Genomic DNA, 23,927 nt, shown 5'->3' on the forward strand with positions numbered 1-23,927 from the left:
CGACGCCCACCAACCCCCCACCTCCCCCTCTCTTCCTCCTTGGAATAAAGAAATTTCTTAATTAGGAGAGGCTCACAATTAATGACAATTCAAATTCAAAATTTGAATTTGAATTACCATTAATTACTCCTTAAATTCGTCCCTCCAATTAAGCCAATAACCATTAATTTAAATCTGAAATGTAATTTCGGATTTAAATCAATTAATCATTTAATCCTCACAATTAATGATAATTCAAATTCAAAATTTGAATTCGAATTAGCATTAATTACTCCTTAAATTCGTCCCTCCAATTAAGCCAATAACCATTAATTTAAATCTGAAATTTAATTTCAGATTTAAATCAATTAATCATTTAATCCTCCCAATTAATGACAATTCAAATTCAAAATTTGAATTTGAATTAGCTTTAATTACTCCTTAATTTCAGATTTCGATTCTCTCTCCTCAAATTGATTTGGGCTTTAATTAATCTTGCCACCTAGGCAAGTATATGGCATTTACGTTTCACATCAGATTGCTTATGAAATATTCTTTTTACATGAGCTCTTGTGAGAGTTTGAATGTTTGATGGAGAGAGATCCCTAGGATAGGGAGATTTGCGCACCACCCACCAACCTTGGAGACGGCCGGGTTCGTGGTTCGTTATCTTGCTTGATCACCTTAATTTCCCCTTCACCTAAGCCACTAAACTCCTCCACCCGAGTACTCTTCTTCACTCTCAAAACCCACGAACCAATCCCCTTCCCAAATCCCTCACCAGACCCCTTCCCTTCACTTCACCCACGGTTTCCCCACTCAACCCGCCGGCTTCCTTGTTTGCCCCTTAAGATTTTCCCCCACCAAAACTCTACCATCACTTGACTTCTTTCCATAAATAAGTTTTCTTACCTTGGGAGGATTTAATTTCAAATTTGAAAACAAAATTGAATTTGAAAATTTCTTTCCTAATTTAAGAAGTTTATTTTTGGAAAGTTTCCTATTTTAGAGCCTATTTGAATTTCAAATTTAAATGGAGGTAATCAATACCTTTCCTATTTCGTTTGGTTAAATTAGAAAGTTTTTAAACTCTCTTCATTAAGGCCCACTGGACCTTCATTGCCGCCAGCCCCCTTAATAATGGGATTAGGAATTCTTTCCTAAAACAATCACCTTTCTTTGGAAATATTTCCCCTTTCCTACCAGCCGAGATATTCAAACCTCAAGCCATTAATTACTTCCCTAAAGCTGAGAGTGGAATAAGGAAATAATTACTGGACCGTTCCAAAATCTGTCCAGATTTCTTTACTTCTCTTTGGGAAGGTTTGGGATTTGAACATATTGCTGGCTGAAATTCTCCAAAAGACCTCACCTTGGGTTGCATCTCTCAATTATTCTCTCACACGACAGAATCTGAAATTTATTTCAGAATTTCTTTTGATTGTTAGCTCTCTCCTTTCACCAACTCAAGAGAAACTTCTTTCTCTTGCTTCATCTCAAGAGCCCTAAGCAAGACAAGGAAGAGAGTGTTTCCTAGTACTCATGAATGGCGGACCCAGCAACTGATTATGGCATAACTTGGGACAAGGACGGCTACGTGGACATCCTACAATCTACCTTCTTCGACGTGAACCCAAGAGTTTATTTCACCGTTGAAGATTATTTAGAGCGTACATTGATATACTTGGTTGAGGCTATCGACGAAAATTTTGAAGGCATCGAGTGGAGGATCTCCACCTCTCCCTAACGAAGGTTTTCTTTTTCCCTTGCGTCTTATTCCTTTTAGTCTAAATTCTTGTTGGTTTGATTACAGTCACGACGGGTTCTTCCAACTGCTCTTGCTTAAGCTTAGTGATCGTAGGATTTGAGCGCACTTTCAATGCATCCTAATTCTCATTGTTAGATTAGGGATTAATTTGAAACTACTACTACGTGTTGTGTTATTTTTCTATTTGTTTTGGAAGCTTCAAAACTCTCATCATGTGATTTAGGCCTAATCGGATAACCACTGATTATTTTATTTCGTTGTTTGAATTTGCTCGTAGCTTTATTCTTGAATTATTCTAATATTAAGTTGTGCAAGTCCAAATGAATTAAGCATTGCATATGTAGTCCTGCATCACCCGACATATATGCGAATAGTTACTTATAAGTTTGCCCCCTTGAAAATTATAACTGGTTCCTCCCCTGGGTGCTCTGTGTAACCAGAAACATGCTTAAAACAGGCATACTCTTTTGAACTAAAGCACTCAATCTAATCACAAGTTCTACAAAATTTCCAACGAACTAAGAATTAGCTAAGAAGTGATGTTGAATCAACGCTGGAATGCATCTTATTCCTAAAAACCAATGTGGTAAGTAATGGCATTTCTTTCACCAAGTATCTTCATGAAGGGGCTTCTCACCAACGCTATTACCTTCAAATAGCCTAATCCTACCAATGATATAGTAAACAACACTAGCAATATACTTGCAGATAAAAGTTGACTTACTTTTACAGAAAGAGAAAGTGCTAAAGCCACTGCTCCTCGTAGCCCAGACCATACGAGTATCACAGATTCCTTCCAGTCAAAACCATACCCAGAATGACGCAAAAAAGGATATAATAGCCCAACAACTACTACACGTGACAACTGAACATAAACATAGAGCAGAACAAGGTATCCCCATGAACTTCCTGAAAGAGGAAAAATCATTTAAAGGAAATTGAAGGATAGCAAAAATGAATTCATAATAACATTAATCACTCAACACCAGGATTTAGAAAAAAATCTAACTAAAAACAGTTACGTTCAATGGGGTTGTGAGCTAAATTACTTAAACAACAATCTTTTGAAGGTATAATCTCATTCAAACATATCAACTAGCTCCTAGTGTACTCTCATGGAAGGAAGACAATCAGGAGAGAAGAATTTCGTTTCATTTCCTCATCAGTTGGGCATTTCTAGAACAACTTTTTCACTGAGGTGGTTAGCAGTTCATGGATGGGCACGCAATTCAATTCTTTTTTTCTTCGAATCATATAGATTTGGTTAGATGGAGAATAACTCCACTATATTTCAAAACCTTTCAGAAATGGTCATATGGTTAATAAATGTAGAAATGGTGTTTCCTGCTTTGGTTATAAAAAGGTATGTCATAAGATAACAATATTGTCCTTTATCTTCTAGAAAAGAGAATATGTCATTTTTGTGTTTCATTGACAAGGATAAAATGCATCTCAAATTCTTTAGATTCTTATATGTCTCTAGTGTTAGAATTAATATAAAGGAAATTACTGAAGCCCATAACAAGTACAGGAATACAGATTCGTATCAATCCATTACTTTCATTAAACATGTTTTTTTTTCCTTTAATCAAGTTTAAGGCCAACGAAATTCTCCTGTTAGAAAAGGGTGCATGAATAAGTGGTATGACAAGATATAGTATCCATTAAGGGGCTGTTTGATTAGCTAAAAAAAGAATGCACTTTAAAAGGAATACAGTGTAAAATGAATACTTTGGAGTTGTTTGGAAGAATGTAAAGTAAATGCAGGTGAATTATTTTTTTATTTAGTTAGAAATAATGAATGTAGAGTACAGTCCTTGGTGGTCACGGCCGGCGAGTGGTCGAAGGCGACTAGGAGGCGACGGGCGGCCGATGGTGGGCAGTGGCTATGGAAGGCGGGAGACGGTGGTGGTAGGCTGATGGCAGAGGTTGGTGATGCCGGCGCTAACTGGTGTCGACGGTGGTCAGAGGTGGCCGCGGAGGTCAGACTGGTGGCCAGCAACATCAGTGAGGGAGATGAGATTAACTAACAAGAAGAAGATCTTAAAAATGAAGAGATTCTACCTGAAGGAGAAAAAGATTATGTGAATGAAAGAGAGGATGAATTGTACAATATGATAGAATTGCATAAGACGGCATAATATAACATAATCATAACATACGGTGAATTACATATGACATGATTACATATAACATAATTTTATGCTAATTACAAATGTGTAAGGCAGAGACCAATGTTCCATATAATTAATTAAAATTACACACAACCATATACAATCACAGCAGCCTATTATATTAACAAAATTGCATATCTTACCTCCTCAACGCATTACTTCTGATATTTGAACACCTCGAACTCATCTACACGTATATGTCACCTATAATAATCCAATCCCTTACTTTGAGAACTTAACACAATTTTTCTTCTAATCCTATTCTTACATTTATTTTTTATCCTGAAATGACTTTTACCTTAATATTTTCCATCCTCATACTACGTTTCAATTTTCAATGTCCTCTTGCTAAATATTATTAGAATCTTTAGTGATGAGTGGATATTTTTAAACAAGAACTTTTTCAAAAAACAAATATATAATAAATACTAGGTTTGATACTTTTTTTCTCTCATTTTTCTCTCTTTTTTCTACTTCTCTCTCCTTTCTCCTTCTTCTTTCTACTCCGTTTTCCTTATTCCTTTCTCCGAAAATTTTCTCCTTCTCCAGCTGATTTCCCACTTCCAGCATTCAACCGCTGGAGGATTACAGCACCAGCTCCAAGAAATTATGTCCTGAAGTCACGGGACTTAAATGGAAGTTAACCCCTTATGTATCTTTTATTATTTACTTAATATTTCTCCACTACTCCCACTATCCATTTTGCTTCTTTCGGATTTTCCATCACAGCCATTTTGAAGTTGTAAGATGTTCGAAAAATGGGGTATATTGTTTTGGATAAATTTGGAACTTTTCACATTTTCACATTTTGGAATATTACAATTAGCAACAAAAATTAATCTTTTTTAGCAACCAAACTTATCTCGGTTATGTATCGGAAATAGCCTCTACTGGAAAACTAGTTGATTGTCTTCAATTTGTTATCCAGATGGCTGAAAAAGAAAGAAGAGAGGTGCTAAGATTTGTATTTATTGTTGATTTTTTTTTTTTTCAAGTCCGGTATATCATAATTGATTTTTCAATTTAAGGTCGATTTCTAGCATCTAAGTTGTCAGCTTGCCTACAGTATCCTTTCTAGCATAATCATTCACATATGTTGTTGCCACACTTGCGAGACAAATACTAGCTTTTAATGTTGGCGAATCGTCAGCTTGTAGGAGAGATTATATTGAATGACCCATCAACCTCATAGAAAGTAGAAACTTGAAAATTAGAATAAGAAGAGTAGAAAATAAAAAAATTTCTAACATAGTTTTATTCCCTAATTTTGTATAAAAAAAAAAAGATAATAATTTATATATAAATAGATGAAGAAAAAACTATCTAAAAAAGAAATAAGTCGGGAAATCAGTATTTAATTCTCGAATTCATAATTAACTACATGACAAAATTGGAGTGAAGCTGTCCGCATAATTATGGATTGTTATGGATGGAATATTGTTGTCCATGAAGTGAAGTGTTGAATTATTGTGGATGGAAATGTGTTAGCCAAGAACTCAAGATTATTTTAATATATGTAACTAAGAAAAAAATATATCAATAAAAGGGTGGCAAGAAGTTCAGTTAACAACAAAGTAGCCGCGTGAATAAGAAACAAATGCGTCATGTCAAATATGCATATTATAAAGAAAAAAACCAGTTCACGTTTTGAATCAACTCTTAATAATGTCGCAAGCATTCAAAATATGTAACTTGCATAAATAGGACTACGAAAATGAATGGATATGTAGGAGAATAATACCATGCCGTTCAAAATGGTTGTCACCGTTCAAAACACCTTCAGCAATAACCACTCCGCTGGTTACAAAGAGAATTGAAAATATAATTCAATGTAGATCCAAAAATAGGTAATTCATGTGGAATATAGAATATAAGATAATAAATGGATTAAGAATGATTCCAATCTTGAGAAAAAAAGGAACAGACAGAAGTCAACGTGAATATATACGAAAAAACTAATGCACATGTAATATATTGCCATTCATAGCAGCTCTATAAAACCCAATAGTTACTTGGACATGCCAAGTTTAAATATCATCAATATCAGGAAGCAGCCAGCTGAAAGTACAATAATCGCACACAATATTAACAAAGTGAATAAATATCCTTCGTTCATCTTTTGTGGTATCCAACAAGAAAGCCTACAAAGCAATGCATAAGGAAACATTGATATTTGAGGTTTGTTGAATCATTAACTATACAACTACTACAAAAACAACAACATCAAGCCTTTATCCTGCTACATGTGATCGAATACATAAATTTACTTGTAAAGGAACCTATATTCTAAGATACTATCCTAATCTCAGTTTTATGGACTAGCTTCTTTGCCCACATCCATTCATGATGTGGGAACCCTCGCCTATTTAACACTGTACCCGAGCACCAGTGCAACAACCCATGCATACTTCTCACTGTATTCAGCACATACAACACATTGCTTCCAAGGAACGCCCTAGCATTAACACAATGTATTAAATGATTCATGTCATAACTATTCGACAAATTTAACACTAATTGTCGACTACCTAACGCAATCCTCCACTTTTCTCATACAGGACTTAGGACCTGACAACGACAGTGTTGAATAATAAAAAGTAAATTAAACGGCTCTCGTGAATGTTCAAATCAAAGGGTCATGCATAGAAGTCAATACAACCAATCAAAGCAACTGTACACAACACTCCAAATTGCTTACAAAATCTACATTGTTGTCTATTAACTCCCTCAATCAACAACAGCCTAACACAACAAGTTAAAAACAGAACCAGACAAAAGGTGCAAGTGAGCAGCTGCCATTGCGTCTATGGGAGCGAACAAGACAATGAACACAAGCGAGCAGGTGTAGATTAGTCTTTTGACAAAGACGCAAAATGAGCAGCGAAAGGTAAATGATAGGCAGACTAAAATTGGGTATATGATAGGCAATTTTAGGTGTTGTTAACAATTATTACCTAATACTAATGGAAGATTAAAAGATAAAAAAGAGTAATAGATTTAAGTATCTCGAATCTATTATACAAAAAATAGAGGGGGGGGGGTGGTGTTGTAGATAAAGATATAAATACAAAGCTGATTGGTAAATAAAGAGAAGTGTCTCAAGAGCAACACCAATAAGAAGATATCATCGAGTCAGAATAATTATTTTATAAAATTTCAATTCAGTTAACTATGTTGTACGTACATAATGGTTAGGCAATAAAAAAGTGGTTGATAATTTAGTTGAGTATCACAAAAGTAAGAATGTTAAATAGATGTGTAGTAAAGCAAGTAAGGTTAAATTGAGTAATAATTGAATTAAAATGATGGTTGGTGTATATAAATTGCATACAAGTTAGTTAAAAATAAACTTAAATAAACTGTATTGTATGATAACGGGTACAAAATACAATTATTATATAGAAAATATAAAACTAGTGCCAAATGAATAGAAACAAAAAAATGGAATCATAAAGCGAACCCAAATGGCAGAGATTAGACGAAGCATGATGGTCATGATGATATTATTGTTTTACGAAGAACCATAATTTAGGATTGTTTCTATTTTTTTTACTTGAACAATCTTTTAAGTTTGGCCTCATTTTTATTAATAATGTATCAGCATGATACTGCAGATTAATAAAACTAGATTGTTATTGTCAAAACTATAGTTTCACTTATCAGCAAAAGGAAGTTTTTTTTCTAACTTGTTTCACGTAATTAATAGCAATGTGAGATGATAAGACTCAAATTTGACTTGTAATTGCACATAACCTAGGTAGTTGAAATTCATGATGACCGGTACGAGCCGGCTCAGATCAATGCATGGATAAACTGAAACAAGTTACTCTGCTAAATTAAAGCATATCATCATGGGTTATGGATTTGAAATAATGAGCAATGAATTAACAGTCAGCCGCTCTATTCCGAAGCTACCAAGGAAAACCGAAATTCAAAAACTTGACCCCTGTTCTTCGGACCAATCTACCAAAACAAAAAAGCCACTTTTTACTTTTTGAAATGCTTACAGAGGAACGGGAAACTATAGCAATTCTTTCTATTTGCCCGGCTCAGATCAATGCCTGGATAAACACTAACAAGTTACTCTGCTAAATTAAAGCATATCATCATGGGTTATGGATTTGAAATAATGAGCATTGAATTAACAGTCAGCCGCTCTATTCCGAAGCTACCAAGGAAAACCGAAATTCAAAAACTTGACCCCTGTTCTTCGGACCAATCAACCAAAACAAAAAAGCCACTTTTTACTTTTTGAAATGCTTACAGAGGAACGGGAAACTATAGCAATTCTTTCTATTTGCTTCTTGGGCCTGAAAATCTCCAAGACAAGAAAATGGTGGGGCTCTAAGGTTTTTGTTTGGCTAGAAGTTTGAGTCCCGTTCATTCACCCTATCAATATTAACACAGTTCCTTTATAAGTATAAAGCCCTTGGGACAATTCAAAAACAGATAAAAGGAAAAAGAGAAAAAATACAATAGAAATAATTGAAAATAGCTCAATCTCTGAGTAAAAGATTGAATTGGATTTGATTGGGTGGTGCCACCTTAATCGAATGCAAACCTTTGATCTTACATTTTGTCATCTATGAGGTCAAGAGTGCAGGAGACAAAAAGTAAAATAACAAGAATTCAAGCAGAGTATGAGCTCCGAAAATTCGTTCCTCGACCTTTCCGGGCCTCTTTTATTGAAGGGGAGATTTTTAACGAATTTAGATTGCGGGGTAAATTTTCATAAGGCAACATGGGTTTTAAATAAGATACTAACCAGAGATTTCACCCTAATTTTGCAAGGACTTTATGATCCGAGTTCCAGTTTCACATAAGCGCAAGCCCCTACAGTTAATTAACCCTCCTAATAATGAGGGAGAACTTTCAATTAAAGCTAGTTGTTAAATAGGTCGCAATAACTACCTAGTGTATAGTAGCAATAATTTTAGGATTTAAATTTGATTTTGAATTTTTGAATTTACGATTTAAAATTTATCATCATATACTCAAAGTGAGTGATGGGGAATAATGACGGGCCCATTCAAAATGTCATGGTTTCAACATCCCAGGCTATCATGTTCTCCGGTCTACTTTGTCAGAGGAGGTAGTCGGCTTAGCCAGACAGAAAGAACATTGTTGGCAATCATGGGTTCTTTCGTCCAAGAATACCTTGTAGATTGGGTGTAGATGTTTGCCTAATGTGATGAATTTAAGTCAACCTTAGCTAAGAAGGCTTTATATCTTATGAAAAGCACCCTATAATTCATTACTCAAAAAGATTTTAGCCACTAGGGAACATACGGGCTTTGGCCGTGACCATAATATAGTGGTGTCATTTTGCAACAAAACCACTCTATCAAAGGACACATTCCACGTCCCTTACTGCAAGAAATTAATTGAGAATGGATTGTAGTGATACATTCAACAAGACATCTACTCTTTACGAGCTGAAGTTATTCTTAAATTCATCATCCTCGCCAAACAGTTACAAAATGTGGATGGATTTGGTTTTAAATTTTTGGTTAAGAATTTAAACTACTAGTAGGATTTGAATTTAAGTTTTGAATGAATGACATTAGAATTTTAAGAGCATTTTGAAAGTTAAACAGCTCTTTCCGATTAAAATTTCCTAACAACAAGGCTATCATCATGGTGTTTGAGCACTTTTAATAAATCCGTGAATCATTCTCAGAGCATATGAAGAACTTTGCATAACATATTTTTCGCTTCTATTACACATATATAATGTGTTTTGCTTTCTCCCTAACTTTGTGTAACATATATTACTTTTGCTCACTGCTCTTATATAAGTAAACTTTGAACATTGTTCTTGCATAATACATTAGCATTTGCAAATGCATTTATATTTTAATCAATATATTTAATTATTCCTCAAAGATCTTAACACTAGCTTCAGCTCTTGATACATTAATTTTCTCTAGATTAGGAGGCTTGTCCATACAAATAATATATAAGACCCGATTTGCATGCATCATATATCGAAACAACTCTTAAATTGAATCAGATTATTTTCAAGAAATCAAGTCATTTTGCCTTATTTTAAATCAATTAAAATGGCATATACTTTTTTTTAGAATTAGCTTAATGACAAAATTTTGTTTGAAATTAATTATGTGGGGAGTCCTTTATTGTTTAAAATTTTGGTAACCTCCCGATGTCTCCCCCATATAGGGGGGTCTCGGGTAGGCATTTGTCTTTTAGTCTTCCCAGCAGGATCAAAGATACAACGGATGTTGGGTCTTTGTATAATTCATGTTCTTCCCAACTGGATCAAAAATACAAACGTGGGGTCTTCTTTTGTTCTTGTTCTTCTCCCGACTGGATTAAAGATATGAAGGACGTGAGTTCTTCTATGCTTGTTGTAAAAAAAAAAAGAGACATACCAGATATAATTGTTCTTTTATTTTATAATTCTCAATATCAACTTGCCTTCCCCTCTTTTATATATATATATATATATAGTTAGAGAGAGTTGGGCTGGTGAGAGGGCTTCAGCTATAGATGACCAGAAATTAGGTTCACCTGTGGTTGTAGGATTGCCAACGGTAGGACTTGGCTGAGGTTGGTGGACAATAGGAAGAGGAAGAATGTGATTAGGGTCGCCAACGTCAACTTGGGCGAAGATTGGGGGTTGCTCAAGTGCGTTGTGTCAAACATGAGAGAAGGATTGGCTAGGTTGAATGGGTGCAGGAGGTCGAGCAGGTCGTGCAATGGTTCTTGCATGTTGGGTTCTGCAAATGAGCAGCAAGGGCACAAGCTGGGTGCCTGAGGCCTGGGTAGGGATGGTCAACGGTCGACGTAGGCGGGTCTGGTCGTGTGAGGGCTAGAGAGCCGATTGTGGGGTTGTTCGCGCTCATGAGGGTAAAGTCGCGGGCTTCCTTGCGTGCGGAAGAGTAGTGCGAACGAATAGAGAGGGAGCGGGAGATTTGGCTCCTGCGTGCAGCACAGGGAGATCAAGGGAGGGGTAAGCCTGATACTTGAATGCGACTTCAACTGGGGTCACACGATAGAGAGGTAGACAAGAGAGGAGGGCTCGTGAGAGTGAGAGCATGAGTGTGCATGAGAACGTGTCCAGGGAGTTTTTTGGCTGGGTCTTTTAGTGTGCCTGAGTGCTGTGAGCGGTTATGAGGAGTTAGGTTAGTGGGGTTCATGGGTTCATGGTCAACATAGATCAATAATCCATTTTGGGAATTCGAAGCAGCTAACCTCCATGCACATGATATATACAACCCTTAGCCTTATTTATTGTAAAAGGTCTTGCATATTTTGAGTCTGAGGGGACAATAAAATATACTTTGAAATGCAACTTGAACACACTTTATCCTATCCTCTATTATATATAATCCCAATACTTGAGGAGATTATCATCGGATATATAGCTACTATTAGTTCCCTTTAAAAAGTAAACAAAGAATTATTTACGTTGATTGGATAACAAAATATATCTTAAAAAAGAAATTATACAAAATTGGAGCCCACATGCAAAAGTATAAACATCATAGAGTAAAACTGAACTGTGCTAAATACAATAAGAGCTACTGAGCCAAGATATGAGCATTGGATGAAATATGCTTCAAGTGTACCTCAAGATGAAGATCAAGGTGTTTGCAATATATGCAACCATTTCCCTGGAAAATAAAGAAATATCCAAGAAGTTAAAAAGAAGTTTAAAAAAAAAATCTGAAGCATTCAGTTCTTGCAATTCATCATCTTTACAGTAGGATGACTCAGTTTTCTTCCTAAAACCAAATTATAGATGTACTCCAAAGTAATACATTACTGTATCAATGCTCCATTACATATCACGCATTTGAATAAACCAAGTTTTAACTGAAGGGTGAAAAGATTGCAAAGTATCATTTTCTGTGATCCAACTTCCATCTTTGCCTCAATCCTTGAGTTTGAGGGGCCATCAACAGAAGTAGTTTAAAAGCCTCCCTAGAAACCCATAGTCAGGTGTTGCAAATGATGGCTACCCCGTATGAAGCCAAAGAAACTAAATTGAAAAGAATTGCAACTTCTTTGAAGAGGTATTACATCTAAGTTCAATATTCTCAATTCATATGTCTATCAATATATTAAGAAATAATGGCTATATAAGATGCAAAACTATTTGATTAGTACAACAACAACAACAAAAACAACATCAAGCTTTTTACCCACTACGCTGGGTCAGCTATATGAATCCTTTTTCGTCATTGTGTCATGTTAAAAGTCAAATTCTCATTTAAATCTCATAAAGAAATATCATTTCTAATATTTTCTAGCCAAGTATTTTTAGGTCTACCTCTACCTTTCTTAGCATAAATCAAATCTAATACTTTAACTTTACTAATTGGGTCATCGGAAGGCCTCCGTTTAATGTAACCAAATCATCTAAGGCGACTCTCTCTAATCTTATCTTCCACTGGAGCTACTCCAACCTTTTCACATATATGCTCATTTCGTATCCTATCTCTAAGGGAAAAGACACTCATCCACCTAAGCATCCTCATATGTGCAACACTTAACTTAGTATTATGCTTCTCTTTTAATGGCCAACATTCGGCACCATAAAGCATTGCAGGTCTTACCACCATCTTATGAAATTTTCCCTTAAGTTTGAGGGGGATTTTTTTATGCACGCAAAAATTTGGGAGAGGACCCCAAATTTTTGCAAGCAAATGAAACTCTTCCTATAACTTAAAAGATACTCAAAACACTACAAAAATTACATAAGATAAAGCGACAACACTTGCACAAAACAAAACACAACTTTAATATTATAAAAGGACTTACAAACAACAAATAAACTTTGACATAAACACCTTACAAATTTGGAAACATAAAGACACCTAAAGTTGCTTGTCAATCGTTGCTTTGAGAAGAATGATACTGGTGGAAATGTGGAATGAAACTTGCGGAGAGATGAAAGAGATTAGAAGCCGAGACGGAAGGCAGACAAGCTCGCAAGCTTTCTCAAAGAGTAGAAGAAGAGGAAGTAGTGGACAAAGCTCTCAAGCTTTTCCAAGAAAAACCTTCAGTTTTTCCATTCCAAAAATAACATTTTCACTATCTTTAAAACATACAAATCAGCCCCTATTTATAGGCAAGAAAGAGGAGCTAAACAGCCACTATAACTACTAATTAATTCAATTAAAAGGGGCAATTGAAAGGACAAAAATTCAGTCCAGATTTCTGTCCAGAAAAAGGCCATAAATCTATCCCAAAACAGCAAAAACTGCATAGAAATCAGGGAAAAACTCATGGAATTCCCCCCCAAACAGCCACCACATCAGTCCCCAAACGGCACAGCAAAAACAGAGAAAAGAAATCCACGGAACCAAGCAAGGAACCACAGAACCGAGCAGCCCAGCACGGAACTGAGGAGCCAACCGCAAAAACCAAAGGTGCAAAGGCACGGGAATTCTTCCCAGCACAGGAAACCAACAGCCAACCGTGGGAACCAATGGGCCAAGGCACGGGAAAGCCACCCAGCACAGGAAACCAAACAGCCATCCACGGGAATCCAAAGGACAAAGGCACGGGAAAACAGCCAACACAAGAAAACAAAAAAGACAAAGGGGAGGAGAAGAGACTCTAGTGGAGAAACCAAAGAGACACAAGAAGAAACCAAAGAGACAAAGGAAAAGGGGGAATGAATCTAATAAATCTTCAATTTACGAGCTTAAGACACTCTACTAGATATTAGTGAGTTGTCATCTAGTAGAGGAAATTAAAACTCACCAAGAATAAAACCCAACTTGTTTTGACACCCCCCCCCCCTTGCCTACATCACTTTTCTATCGCACAACAAGCCCGATGCATTCCTCCACTTCAACCATCCAACTTGAATTCTGCTGATAATATCCCCATCTATTTCACCATCACTCTGAACAATATATCCAAGATATCTAAAACGTGTACTCTTATTAATGACTTGATCGCCCAAAGTCACAATCCCCTCACTAGGTCTATTGGTACTAAAATTACATTCCATATATTCAGTCGTGTAGGTTGTTGAATGATATTTTCAGAAGTTATAGCTTTGTTAGCTGAGACCTCTTCAGAAGTAAATAAAAAAAATTAGAATAATGAAGAAATTTTTTTAAAAATAAAAAAGTTTTGATAGTTGAAATACTTTTAAAGTAAATGTAAAACAACAGAAAAAAAAAATATTTTGGCTGAGTGGAATATAGATGGAAAATATGAATTAAAAATTTAGTCCCAAACTCTTTGAAAGTCAAACGATGCCTAGATATGTTAGATTTAACCATCTTGAATCTATTATTTGAAAATTAGAGACATAGATGACGTATAATATTGAGTTAAAACTAGGCGTTCTATATGAATAAGTACCTTGGGATTTTTATGCATTAAAAGAATGTCAAACAGACAAAATAAGATTTGTATACAATCTTAGTTATGTGTGGCAAAAATGAAAAGTTTAGGATGAATGCAAGGTAAAACTAGGAAGGATCATGTGAGTAATAATCATATTAGAGAAATTGTGAGAGTAGAACAAATTTGAAGATAAAATAGTGGAAATAAAATTAAGTGGTGTGAGCATGTAAAAAAAGGAGTGGAGGATGAACCAAAAAAGAGAGTGGACAAAATTAGTGTGAAAAGAAATAACCCACAAGAAACATGGTAAGAAGTTGTGACAAAAAAAAAAGTTCAAAAAAGAGTTAAACCCCTCATATGACACTCAATCTGATCAATTAAGTATGCAGATTCATGAAGCTAACCTCAACTAGCTGGGATAAGGCTAATGATGATGGTATGATGATGATGAACTATGGTAAACTGAAAAGTATACAAGAACAAAGATCATAATTAAAATATATATGAAAAATAAAGTATAGAAAATGCTGGGTGCTATGGCACTAAATAGAATATGCAACTATTACAACAATCTTATAATCGGTAAAGGTTCAAACTTCATGATACCCTGAAAATGTGCAATTTTAAATAATAAAATCTGAAAAGTATCGTTTAAACTTGAGCACTTTTCATCTTTCGTTGGTTAGGGAGGACAGGTTGAGATAGTCTTGTTGTTTTGGGAATTTCAAGGCAAGGGTAAATCAGCATACCAGAAATGATGTAAGCTCTGTTGACTATCACCCTTGAAAGCAGTTTTGGCCACTGCTGCAAAGAACCTGTCATGCGAGGCAATCCAGGGAATAAACTAAAATGATTGAGATGTAAACATTTTGCTAGAGAAGTTCTTACATGCCCAAAGTCATCACTGCCAAGACTCCTGAAACATCAGCCCCACCTTGAGCCTGGTGAATACACATCATTCTTTAGCAATCAAAACAAGGAAAAGGGAAATGGAAAAGCATTCCATAGTGCTAATAATAATTTCAGAAATTCACAGTTTATAGCAATCTATACTCCATTCATTCAATAGGGAAAGCTGCAAAAAACTAAATACTAGATAAAATAAATATATAGAATATTTCCATCATGTCATCAATAACGAAGAGAGACAGCCTGGGTGTGTTTTTAAAGAAGGGCAAAACAAAGTCACAAATCTCCATTAAGCGAATGTCTAGGGCACCTGTAGAAACAACAGATGAAAAGGCTGAAAGACTCATAAAAATACTAAAAGTTGTTTTGATTTGTACTTAATTACTAAAAAGACTTCCTAATACCAGCATGCAAATTGTGAAACATGGTAACTGGAGCTGGACGCATTCAAAGTACATGGGAAAAAACACTCATTATCTTCCTCCTAATCAATGTTTTTGCTCTTGGAAATATTCTATGTTGGCAGCTCATCTCTGCAGTGGGTGTTATGTGTAATAACCTAAATTTTTTACCCAAGCAAATAATTTTTTTAAGAGTTATTATAAGCAAAATTTGAAAACAATATTCGTCATAGCATTTATATTATAGTATTTTAATAACATGATTTTTTTTGTAATTTTTAGGAATTGGCAAAAACTCTTAAGAAATTAACACATATCAGTACAAGTGAGGATTTTTGGACCATTAGGTATATGTCTTAAAAACCGATGTCACCAATATTTTTTAAATAAAATGAAATATTTTTTTATAATTTTTTAAGCTCAAAATAGATTTATATGTATTTTATACTGAAAATTAATTAAATTAAATAATTATAATAATATTACATTATTATTATTATTATATTACAACTATCTATATCCACTCAGATTTTTAAAAACACCCTTTTCCTATTCATATTCAGCTAACAGAGATATGGATTACAGATTTTAAGAGAAAGAGGAGAGAAAGAAAAAGATAACCTAATTTTGGAGGTCACAGTGCGATTTTTGCCATTCAGTCCTATTGGGATAGTTGCTCGTCTCGCTGTAAAGAATAACTATCCTATCTTTTATTTCAATAATTTTATGTTTTCGATATTTTTCTGATAAAATTTATATTTTCATTATTGAAAAATGAGGATAATTTTGTATCAGTAAAATTTTCACAGCATAAATTTTTGTTTTGTATGTGATAGATCTTGTCAATATGAACATTTTGATTATAACATATAAGATTTTCACCGGATAAATTGAAATATATGATTTTTTTATGTAAATGCATAGTGTAAAAATTTGATAGATTTCCCTATATTTTTATATTTATGCATTTCATACATGATATTGCCTTACAATACATAAAAAATATAGCATATATAAGCAAGAAAGACTAGCTATTAACACTATAATGAATACAGATATGTTATTTCACTAATGTTCTACTATTTAGCATTGTTTATGAGTCTATATGTGAGGTATGTAGACTGTTCAGTATGGGTGTCAAAAGTTGACACAACCCGAAACCCAACCTGGAAAAATCCAAGTTCGAGTCAACCCGTTTGTGAAACGAGTCGGGTTCGGGTTGACCCGACAACCCGGAGTTGACCCGACAAACCTGGATCTCGCGCTGACCTAGCCCTAGCCCGCACTGCCACCTCCCAGCCGCTAGTGGCCCCGATCGCCAGCCCCAGGTTTGGCTCCTGCGAGCTCCTACCTCACCACGCTGGGGTCGAGCCTGGCGGCCCTTGCCTTAGTTGCCTCCGACCTCGTGGCTCGCATGCACCTGCGGCATTCCAAGTCGAGCCCCGCCTCCGCCAGTCTGCATCTCCACGACTCCACCTTATCCATCTCGCCTACATGACTTTGCCAGTCTGCATCTCCGTGATGACTCGTCTCGACCTCGCCCAGACCTTATGCACCCGCAAGTCAACGCGACGCAGCGATTGCGCCCGAGAAAGGAAGGCAAATGTTCGGGTCCGCGGGTCGTGTAGGGTCAACCCAGAAACTGGCTCGGATCGGGTACGGGTTAAAAAATCCTAACCTGTTTAGCTAAACGGGTCGGGTTCGGGGCAACCCGTTTATGCTCAGGTTGGACCCGAACAAGACCCGTTGACCCGAATTGAAACCCCTACTATTCGCTGTGAACTCGTTTGAAATTTCTTAGTGACTCTGTAATTATATATGTGATGAAAGTTGAATCATTTAGATGCTTCCGTTATTATTCAAATGTAATTGTCAATGAATGTTTATGTGAATATGCAAATGATGAGAAATAATTAAAAAGTAAAGAATGAATGTTATGTTAGTTCTGTGACACTCTACCTTACAGGTAAAGGGTATTGTTGGGTGTTACACTTAGATTCTAGTTCATGACCAATAAGAAGTATGTGATTATAAAAAACTTTATAAGGAACAACTTTATAACATAAGGACATGAGGGGTAGGGGGGAGCGTTAGGGGATTAATAATAGAGGTGGAGTTGTTGGAGCTATAGACTAGTGGTTTTGATGTTTGAAGGTGGAAGGTAAGTTTGGGTGAGATTGGTGGTGGAATGGTTATGAAGATCTTGGTATGTGGCTTTGAATATAGTGAAGGTGTAGATTATAATTGATTTATCGCATTGTATCACCTATCAACTACTTAATCAAGACAAATCTAAGGATTCTAATGAGGAACATAGTGCTTATGTGAGCAATATGAATGATAATCATGAGTATTAAAATAATTATAATAATCATAATGGGAATTATTTTAATAGAATAAACCAACAATAAATAATGAAAGGGTCGAATCGATGCCTATGTTGATGTTTATCATTCGCAAAACAGAGCAATAAGTGCTGTTATGAAAGAGAAAAAGAAAGATATTTGCTTTATGGGGTGTGGGAGAATCTGGATGTGTGGGTGACTTATGCAAGAAATTGTGCCCAGGTAGGGGTTTGCAGGAAATAATGCAAAGGTTGTAGTTTGCATTGCAAGGTGTGGGCTTAGTACCGAGGAAGGTATGCAAGTGATAGCAACATAAGAGCAAGAAGATGTGGTGCAAGAAACAGCTGCGAGATAGAGGTGGAAGAGATTAACCTTGTTGGTGATTCCTTTTGTCAACCATTAAAGTTGTTGTAAGCATAAGGAAATTTAGGGAGGCATAAGGAGGCACATGCCCACCCCATATTTTTTGGATATTTCTATCCAACAGATATATATTGATATGTCCCCACCCTTTAATTTTTTTGAAAGCAATATTCAATTCGTTCTGCCACCCAATAATAATTAATTAATTAAGCAAAAATTTTAATCCTAAATCTATTTGACTTTGCTCAATCATTTGAGTTTAGTCCAACTTAATTTAAACACATGATTTACTAAAATCGTTTAGAAAATTTTTCACCTCAAGTCCTTATATAATCATCTTACAAAAAAAAAAAAATCAAACATGCTTTCAAAAAAAATTTAAAAATTAAAAATAAAATAAAAAAATTAAATAAAAAATAAAAATAATAAAAAAACTCCGCATAACAACAGCAATCCTGAGTCCCTGAGATCCAACCCTTTGTACGCAAGCCCAGCATGTTGTCTCTATTTCAATCATAGAAGTATCAATAGGAAGTTCCCTTTTACAGCTACCTCTAATCATCATGACCTTGTGTTGTTTTTATAGCTTATGGTCGCACCTGCTAGTCACCTCCTCTAAATCTCCTGGTTGTCACCCCTATGTTGTTGGGGATGTTATTTTTTGTGTAATAAATCATCACTCAATACAAATGTTATCACTCAATATGTTTTCTTTAATTCTTTTAAGATTGAATGTGGGGAGTTCACATCTTTTGAAAAAAAAATCTTAAATTTTAACATAATAGTATGTTTTATGATCTTGACAAACTACACCTCAAGTTTTCAATGTGGTTAAGATGTTATGTTTTCCTAATCGTTACTTATTTTGTTTTAATGCTACATGTGAATTTATAATAAATATTGATTTCTATGGAACATTGCAAAAAATAGTAATTTCACTGTATATTTCTTTATAGTCATAAGCAAAGTCAACATATTAGAATAATTTCTCTTAAACAATTTGATCATACAAAAATTGAATATCATACTCATTTAATGCTTCAATTGATTGTGGTAGGTTCCTTTTAAGACAAAGAGTAGCTTTCAATGACATGATGAGTTAGAAAAGAAACAAAACAAGTTTTTTTAAGTGAATTACAAAAAAGGAAAGCTAAATTCTAAACTCTTAACCTACACAACAACAATAGCAACAATAACATCAAGCCTTTATCTCACTACATGGGATTGGCTAGTTGAATCCTTTTTATCCATTGTGTCCTGTTACTAGTCAAATTCTCTTTTAAATCTAATGAAAAAAGATCAATTCTAATATTTTTAGCCAAATCTTTTTAGGTCTACCTGATATAGGACTACAATGCTTGCAATGATTTTATTAAGAGCTTGCACAATTTTATTGATTAAAGAAATAACAAATAGAACTATTAGTAGATAAAACGATGAATCAAAACGTAGGAGTGATCACTTTCGTTTAGGCTAAGTTGCATATCAATAGATTTGAGCCATCAAAATATCGTAGGAAAACAATATTATGCAAAATAGTAGCTTTCAACGAAAATCCCTAATCTAACAATAAGATTTAGAAAACAATGAAGTGCACTCAATTCCCTACGTTTACTAAGCTTAGCAGAATCGGGCAAACACGACCTTCATGACTACAATCAAATCACAAAGAAAGAATTAGACTTAAGAAATACGAGAAGAGGAAGATTAGAGAACCTTCGTCAAGGACCGGGTGCGATCCTCCACTCGACGATCTCAAGTTGCTCTTCAATAGCCTCGACCAAGGTGTCAAAGATGCATTCTATGTAGTCTTCAACTGTATGATTGATCCTCGGGTTGACGTCGAAGAAGGTTGAATGGAGAATGTGCATGAAGCTGTGTTCATCGTAAGCAATTCTGTAGTCAGTATCGGGATCGGCCATGCATTGGCTTCGTGTATGTGGTAGTATCAACGGCACCTTCAAAGCACTTCGATGTCTTCAGAGAAGAGGGATCCTCATAAGAAGTAAGAGCTAAGGAGGGGAGAAGGTCGGCCAAAGAAGGGGAGCCACACATGGAGTTAGGATTAGGTTGATGGAGAGATATTTAAATTCAAAAATCTGAAATAAATTTCGAGTTGTGGGCTTTGGAAAATTCGGCCGAGGATGATTGGGGAAATTTGTAAATCTTTCCAAGAGAGAAGAGGGAGCTTTAGGAAAAAAATCCAAGGGGCTTTAATTTGTGTGAGGGGGGGATGATGGGGCTAGGGGAATTAGATGCTAGGTTTCAAGCTTGCTTAATTTAGGTTTAGGAATTAGGAAAGTAATTAATTAAATCCAATTTGAAATTCAAATAGATTAAATTTAGGAACTTTCCTAATAATAGATTTGGTAATTTAGGAAAGATTTTAAACTTCAAATTGTTTGAATTTGAATTCCAAAATCTATCCAAATTATGCCAATCCAAATTAGGGAAGGGAAAGCAATGGAGAGGGGATCTAGGGCCGGCGGGTTGAAGGGGTTGCGGGTATGGGGCCGGCGGATAGGTGGGAATTATGTGGAGTTTGGTGGGGAGGAGAAAAAGGGCTTGGGGAAGGGAGAAACCGTGGGTGCGATGTTGGTCGGTGGTGGTGGAAGGAGAAAATAAGGGATACAAAATAGAACCACGAACTCGACATGTCTAGGTTGGTCGGTGATGCGCAATTCTCCCTCTTCTAGGGATCTCTCTCCGATTTCTCAAGCTCTCACAAGAACTCATGCAAGGGGAAGAAATATTTTAATCAATCATTCATTAACTTGCAAAGAAGAACAATGGGGGCTATAAATAGCCTCTTACAATGACTCAAACATAAAAGACGACAATGCCCCTAGGGCTTACAAACGACCTCCCTTAATAAAAGGGTACAACGGGAAAGCAAATACAATATGATATCATAAATAAGAAAATACATAAAACAAATCAAAATTACAATGACTCAAAAAATACAATGACTCAATCGTGGTCGTAGATCAACGGCCACATTTCTGATAAACCTTCCACGATCTGATGTCCTCATCACTACCTCTACCTAAACCCTAAACCTAGTGAGTGATAAATTAATAAATAACGCTTGGACGTGTTGACAATATACAATGGAGTTCACATTATGAATCCTTAGTGAGGCTTAATGTTCTCTTTAGCATTTAATGCACTTGATATTGTGATAGAGGAAGTGAGGCATGCATAACAATATATTGTTGATTATAGTCTTTTGAATTTGCATGTTGCTTATAATTTATGAAAGATGCATTGGAAATCACAAATGAACTATCATAAGCATTCTAGAAAAAAGAAAAAAGCTATTATTATTGTTATATCTTTGACTCAAATGTCTAAATGAAGAGTGCAAAATATGAGAAATAACAAGGGTAACAAATTATTTAACAAAATATCCTTATTTAGACCAATATAGCATTACTATTCCTAGTATGGATGATAAATGCCTAGTTTGAGGATGTCCTCATTGATGACTTCAGGACATAACAAATTAATATTATTATCAAGTTGAAGAATTATATATAATCATTGATATGCAACTTTAAATGTTAAATGATTACTTTTCAAGAAAAAATATTAAATTTCTTTTATTTGTGGCATGCTCGAATCCAAATAACTCATGTTGAACTCAACTTAATCAAAATGCACAACTCACAATTTTATCAGAATGAATTTTTTTTTATGGTAGATCTAATGAATACTAATAATTAGTTGAAAACTTACATCATAGATATGCAAAATGATGTCACGTTTTCATTCATAAAATACATTGAAAGTCTAATAGAGTAAATAGTTCACAGCAATAAGGTGACTTTTATATCCTAGAGTTTTCAAGCTAACACTGAAGCTTACATTAATTTTACACAGTGCTGCAACAAGTATAGAAAGAGCATTTTTTGCTATGAATGTTGAATCGACTAAGAGAAAGAACTAGAGATCAATTGATGAACAAAACTTCAGCCACTTATATTGAAAAGAAAATATTGAATGGTCTCGGCAAAAAGAAAATCACTCTATGCTTTCAAAAATGAAGATATAATTGGGAAATTGAAAATTTTTAGTCAATATATATTTGATCGTTTTATGTTAAATAAATTAACGAAAAAAAAAATTAAAACAACCAATGTCAATCCCAAGTCCAGATAAAAGACCAGATGAAAGGGCTAAAGGGTATGAGCGTATGATTAAATATTATTAGAATAATAAAGTTATATTATATGGCCCGTTAAGCAAAAGTCCTCCATCTGCCACTGGTTGTAGGCATCACTTCAGGTCTACAAAGTAGAAACAACGAATGTCAGGACTGGCATTTCATGCAAGAATTTAGGAAAGCAATAACCTTTATATGATTAGATCTCCTCAGAAACACGTTTCATGGGAAGCTAGTAACATTTCATTGCTTTATTTTAAAAGTTCCCTCCATAGCCCTGTAATAACTACTGCCTCATGAAAGAGTTCCCTTACAGTAATCCTGTATAAAAAAAGTGACCTGAATGTTGGCATCCTAATAGATGCCCGAGTTTTTTTTTTTTTTTAGCAAGAGACTTTCCAAATTTGTTCCAGAACAAAAATCTTTACTATAACAGCACCCCAATCTTATTCGAACATTTCTTCTTTTTCTAAGTGCCGTGTTTTTAGTTGCCCATTGAATTATCATAACTGATCATCGCTTAACAAACATTTATGCCTTGGCCAACCATGCAAATGCTTCTTGATATTAGTACTTGTTGACGAATATTTTCGCATCGACTCGACCCCGATCGAACCCAACTAAGCTCGATCGCGCTCGATCAACTCAATTGATCATCGTCGAGGTGAAATTAATCTGAATTAAGCCTCAATTTAATTTAATTAAAATCAAATCAATTTAAATCGAACATCGTCGAGCGTTGTCGAGCCCAATTCGACGCAATTCAACACATTTCGGCGCCGATTTGAGTTCAATTTCATTAAATTAACTCGATCGGACCCAAATCGATCCAAGTCGGGTTCGATTCGAACTCAATTTCAGCCCTAATTTATTAATTTGGGCTGAATCTGTTTTTCAAATCAAAATATGAAATCAAGGGTTGAGATCTCTTCTCAAATCCCACTCAATTTCACTTCAAGTGGGCAGCCAAATCTACTCAAGTAGATTTTTTTTCCCTCATTACACGAAACGAGGCGAGGAGAAGCGACATTTGGGCGGCTCCTTGCAGGCGTCTCTAAGAGAACAAACGAGGGAGTGGGGAGCGGCATTACTCTCCCCTTTCGTTTCCGTCCCGAGACACAGAGAGAGCGAGTGAGGAGAGGCGGAGAATTCCTCCCCGTGCGCGACTCAACCCGGCAAAACCGAGGACTCCCGCGTGCGGCTCCTTCGTGCGTCTCCACCATGTCCCGCCGCCCTTCTTCCAGCGAGCCAGAACCTTTTCTTGTGGCTTTCCTAGTGGAAGGGAGAAGAGAAGCTTAGGGTTTTAAGATCTTTTCTCATTCCAAAGAAGGTTAAGACAGCCATTCACTTCCTTTCTCAAAGATCAACGAAGTTAGTGGCTTTTTCTTCCCTCCTCCTTCAACTCCGGCGACTTCGAGACAAGTTGGGAGCTGTTTGAAGCTTCCAAACAGCAAAAGAGAGCTTCAAAACCCTCCAAACAGCAGTTTGGAG

General features: G+C 35.6%; 1 protein-coding gene across 2 annotated transcripts in view; it reads right to left on the minus strand.

Moving 5' to 3' along the window:
* LOC110111577 (sodium/hydrogen exchanger 8) overlaps positions 1-23,927 on the minus strand; it is a gene marked incomplete at its 3' end in the record, with an annotated part of 81,269 nt that overhangs the window by 24,887 nt on the left and 32,455 nt on the right. For both annotated transcript variants that reach the window (XM_020843503.2, XM_020843504.2), the window contains 5 exon segments: positions 2,472-2,656; positions 5,663-5,718; positions 11,514-11,558; positions 15,003-15,068; positions 15,142-15,194. In XM_020843503.2, coding sequence (XP_020699162.1) covers positions 2,472-2,656; positions 5,663-5,718; positions 11,514-11,558; positions 15,003-15,068; positions 15,142-15,194 — 405 coding nt within the window.

This window comes from Dendrobium catenatum, unplaced genomic scaffold (assembly GCF_001605985.2).
Source record: "Dendrobium catenatum unplaced genomic scaffold, ASM160598v2 fragScaff_scaffold_167, whole genome shotgun sequence".
Classification (NCBI taxonomy): Eukaryota; Viridiplantae; Streptophyta; class Magnoliopsida; order Asparagales; family Orchidaceae; genus Dendrobium; species Dendrobium catenatum.